This window comes from Propithecus coquereli, unplaced genomic scaffold, assembly GCF_000956105.1.
Source record: "Propithecus coquereli isolate 6110/MARCELLA unplaced genomic scaffold, Pcoq_1.0 Scaffold1, whole genome shotgun sequence".
In the NCBI taxonomy this organism is placed as follows: Eukaryota; Metazoa; Chordata; class Mammalia; order Primates; family Indriidae; genus Propithecus; species Propithecus coquereli.
This window is the reverse complement of record NW_012133857.1, coordinates 11,618,094-11,621,807: the sequence shown is the minus strand read 5'-3', so window position 1 is coordinate 11,621,807 and position 3,714 is coordinate 11,618,094. Positions and strand designations below refer to the sequence as shown.

The following is a 3,714-nucleotide window of genomic DNA, read 5'->3' as shown; positions in this document are numbered from 1 at the left end:
ATATATATGCATGTGCGCGCATGCGCACATCGGTACCTCTGGGTGGCTGGGTATTTGTATGTATGCATGCACTGGAGCTGGGCTCCCACTCTCATAGCTAATATGCAGTGGGAGTGAATAACCATTCAGCCTAGAATGTTCCCATTGTGTAGGGAAAGTCACCAAGCACCAGGCAAATGCCTGGATCTCTGGTCTCCATGTGAGCTGTCACTGGCTGAGCCTCTTTCCTCAGAGAGGCATGCCACTGGGAGTGACCTGAGTCCACACAGGGCAGCTGGTAGCTGCGCTGCAGCACAGGGGACATAGCAAGACCTCAGTGGGAAGGGCATGTGGCCTGGGGCACATGGTCAGGGAGGCAGTGGACCTGATGTGTCACAGCTGAAACTGTGCATAGGGCCTAGGAGGATGCACAAGAACGCACGTGTGGGTGTGTGGCATCGAGAAATTAGTTTGTTTTACCAAATCTGTGTTCTCTGAGGTTGTCACGAACCCTAAGGACCATATGGCCATGGGGTCTTTTGAGGGCAGCCCAGGACCTATGGGTCTGAGTTTGCTTATGATGTGTTTCAGTTTGCCAAGAGCCTGGCCAAGTTCATCAGTGACCAGAACATCAAGGATCTGAAAGTCTGGACAAGCCAGATGAAGAGAACAATCCAGACAGCCGAGGCACTGGGTGTGCCCTACGAGCAGTGGAAGGTCCTCAATGAGATCGATGCGGTACTTACCATCCCTTCCCTCGCCTGCCCAAGTCTCCCGGGCACAGCTGTGCTCACCTGTGATGACCATGTGCAGAGTCAGGGAAAACTTTAACCTTAACCTATCCATTACTTTTTGATTCCTCCCTCCCTCTCTTATGTGTTCAACTATCTAGACCAACCAGGATTTACTTTAATGATTTGACAAAAGCCTTAAATCTGATCCTTCCCCAGTTAACTCATTAACTGTCTGTCAACCCTTTTCCTATTACTTTCTTTTACTTAATTTTATATGAAGTTCTTACATATGATTTATGTATCTGTTCATGCACCAGTACCTTACTGTTTTAATTATGGTAGCTTTTTACTATGTTTTTTGGCCACTTGGATGAGTTTACTAGGTTTTTTTGAGGTCTTTTGCTCTTTTTTTCCTATTGGATTGTTTGTGTTTTCCTATTGATTTTTAGGAGTTCTTTATATATTCTAGAGCTGATGCAAACCTGGTAATTTTTGATTAAGAGCTGGACATTGTGTATGAAGAAGTTTGAAGGTAATTTGAGGCTCTGGTTAATGTTATCTTTCTCTAGAGGATTTACTTTTGCTTCTGGGAGACAGTTAAGGGTGGATCACCTTTGCCTAGTCAGGGATAGAGCTCTTTCAAAGCTGTGCTTTGATCTTTGTGGTGGCTACTCAATTTTCAGGTTACTCCTACGATTAGGGTGTAGCCTTTAAAGTTCTGACTGAAAACCTTGTGAGCCCCAAGCTTCTATTTTTTTCTCTCCTCAGCTCAAAATTGCTGACAGCTCCACCAAACTTGTGCCCACTTCGTCCCTACTTTCTGCTTGGCTTCTCACTCTTTCAACTGCCACTTTTGAACTGGCAAAAACTCGAGGGAAGAAGTGACGCCATGTATCAGGTTCACTTCTTGGGACTTCACTTTGCTCCAACATCTTGGCCCCTCACGTCCTTCCCACCTTTATAACTCTATGACGATGTCAAACAGATTTAAATATTTTCCTGTCTGGCGTTTTTAGTTGCTCTTACTGGATTGCTGGTTTGAAATAAGCTGGTCCACCATTGCCCAAAGCAGAAGTCTCTAACATGATCAGATCTGAATCTTAGAAGTCACCCCTGGCAACTAACTGGTGTCAAGAATGGTTTTGTTGGGGCGAGGGGGGGAGACAAGCTGGAGAAGGGAGACTAGTTGGGGGTGCTTGCAGTGGCCTGGTCAAGTGATAACATCTGGAACTTGGGTGGTAGTGGGGGAGAGGGAGAGGAGTGGATGGATTTGAGGGGTATTTATTTATTTATTCATCACATATTTACATGAGCCTACCTGCTGCCAGAAACTGGGCCCAGTTCTGGGGACCAAGATCCTGGTGGAGAAGTGATAGAACCGCGGTGGTAAAAAGGAGTGTCTGGGATGAGTCTTAGTTTCCAGCCACTGGGGTGGGTTCTGGGGCAAGGAAGGTGATACACTCACCTAAGGGCAGAACCATATCTGTTTGGTTCACCACATGGTAGATGCACAGTAAATATCTACTGAATGAAAAAAAGTTTCCAGGACATGTTCAAGAGCAGATACCCAGGAGGCAGTCTGGTCTCCAAGGACGGGTTGGGGCTTATGCATCCCCCCATAGACATGGAACGGATGTGGTGGCAGAGGGTGGAGAAGTGGGGCCCAGGACAAAGCTCTGGGGAGTCCCCGCATTTAAGGGCTGTGGAGGGGTATCCCGTGGGGTGGCAGGGAAAGCAGGCAGCTAGGGTCATGGAAGTCAGGGCAGAGAGGAGGAGGCAGTGCCAGGGGGGTGAGATACTGCAGGGTGGGGGAATGAGGCCAGGCTCCAAACAGACCTATCAGAACAGTGTCACTGGGGTTCTGGGCCTGGTCCTGGTGGGGCTGGAGCCCAGGGGGAATGGGTGGGGAAGTGCGTGGGAGGCAAGTGGGCTCAGAGTGGAAGGAGGCTCGGCCAAGTGTAAACTGACAAAATGGGGCTGGAAGGAAGGGAGGGAGGGGGATTCAGGAGGCTCTGAGAGGTGCCAGTGGCCCAGATTCCAGGGTATCAGGAGGTGAGCGGGGCATAGGTGGGCACAGGGAACTGTGTCTGGTGTCTTTTCCCCCTGGTTATCGCCGGTCCACAGAAAACCCCAGGCCAAATTCTTTGACGCTAGTAATTTTCAGTGAATTCTCTTGGCTTTTCTCGAGGAACTGCCTTATCCTCTGGAATAAGGATAATACAGTTTTTGCCTTCCCAGTTTAAGTACCTTGTGTTTCTGTTTCATATTATTGCATTGGCAAGAATAAGTGATCAGCACACTGAATGTCCTTCTTTTGTTCTTAATTTAGTGGGCCTGCCCCTCAGGTTCCCATCCTTTGGAATAGGTGATAGTAGTGAGCTGATCCAGTTCCTGTTTTGTTTCTTAACTTCATTATAGAAAATTTTCAATTGTATATAATTATAATTTTCAGTTATATATAAAAGCAAAAAAAATACTGCAATGAATCCCTATGTACCCAATACCAACGTCAACAATGTTCGATTTATGGCCGGTCTTGTTTTGACTATCTCATTCCCATCCCCCCTGGATTATTTTAAGGCAAATTCAGACATAATGTTTCATTTCAGTATTTATCTCTAAAAGTAAGTTAAGGGCTCTCTTTTTTCCTTAACATAACGAAATCATCATTTTGAAACTTTAAAAAATAGTTATTAAATATCTAGTCTGGAATGAGTGTCCTGGTTCATGCCTATAATCTCAGCATTTTAGGAGGCTGAAGCTGGAGGATGCCTTGAGGCCAAGAGTTTGAGACCAGCCTGGGCAACATAGCAAGACTCTGTCTGTACAATAAAAATTTTTTTTTAAATTAGCTGGATGTGGTGATGTGTGTCTGTAGTCCTAGCTACTTGGGAGGCTGAGGTAGGAGGATCGCTTGAGCCCAGAAGTTTGAGGCTGCAATGAGCTATGATGATGCCACTGTACTCCAGCCTGGGTGACAGAGCAAGACTCTGTCCCTAAA

At 46.5% G+C, this 3,714-nt stretch overlaps 1 protein-coding gene across 4 annotated transcripts in view; it reads left to right on the top strand.

Annotated features, from left to right (window-relative positions):
• PFKFB4 (6-phosphofructo-2-kinase/fructose-2,6-biphosphatase 4) overlaps window positions 1-3,714 on the top strand; it is a 43,851-nt gene that overhangs the window by 21,729 nt on the left and 18,408 nt on the right. For 3 of the 4 annotated variants that reach the window (XM_012642926.1, XM_012643059.1, XM_012643140.1), the window contains exon 9: window positions 571-717. In XM_012642926.1, the coding sequence (XP_012498380.1) occupies window positions 571-717 (147 nt within the window). The remainder of the gene's footprint in view (window positions 1-570; window positions 718-3,714) is intronic. The other variant, XM_012642988.1, reaches the window with a different exon arrangement.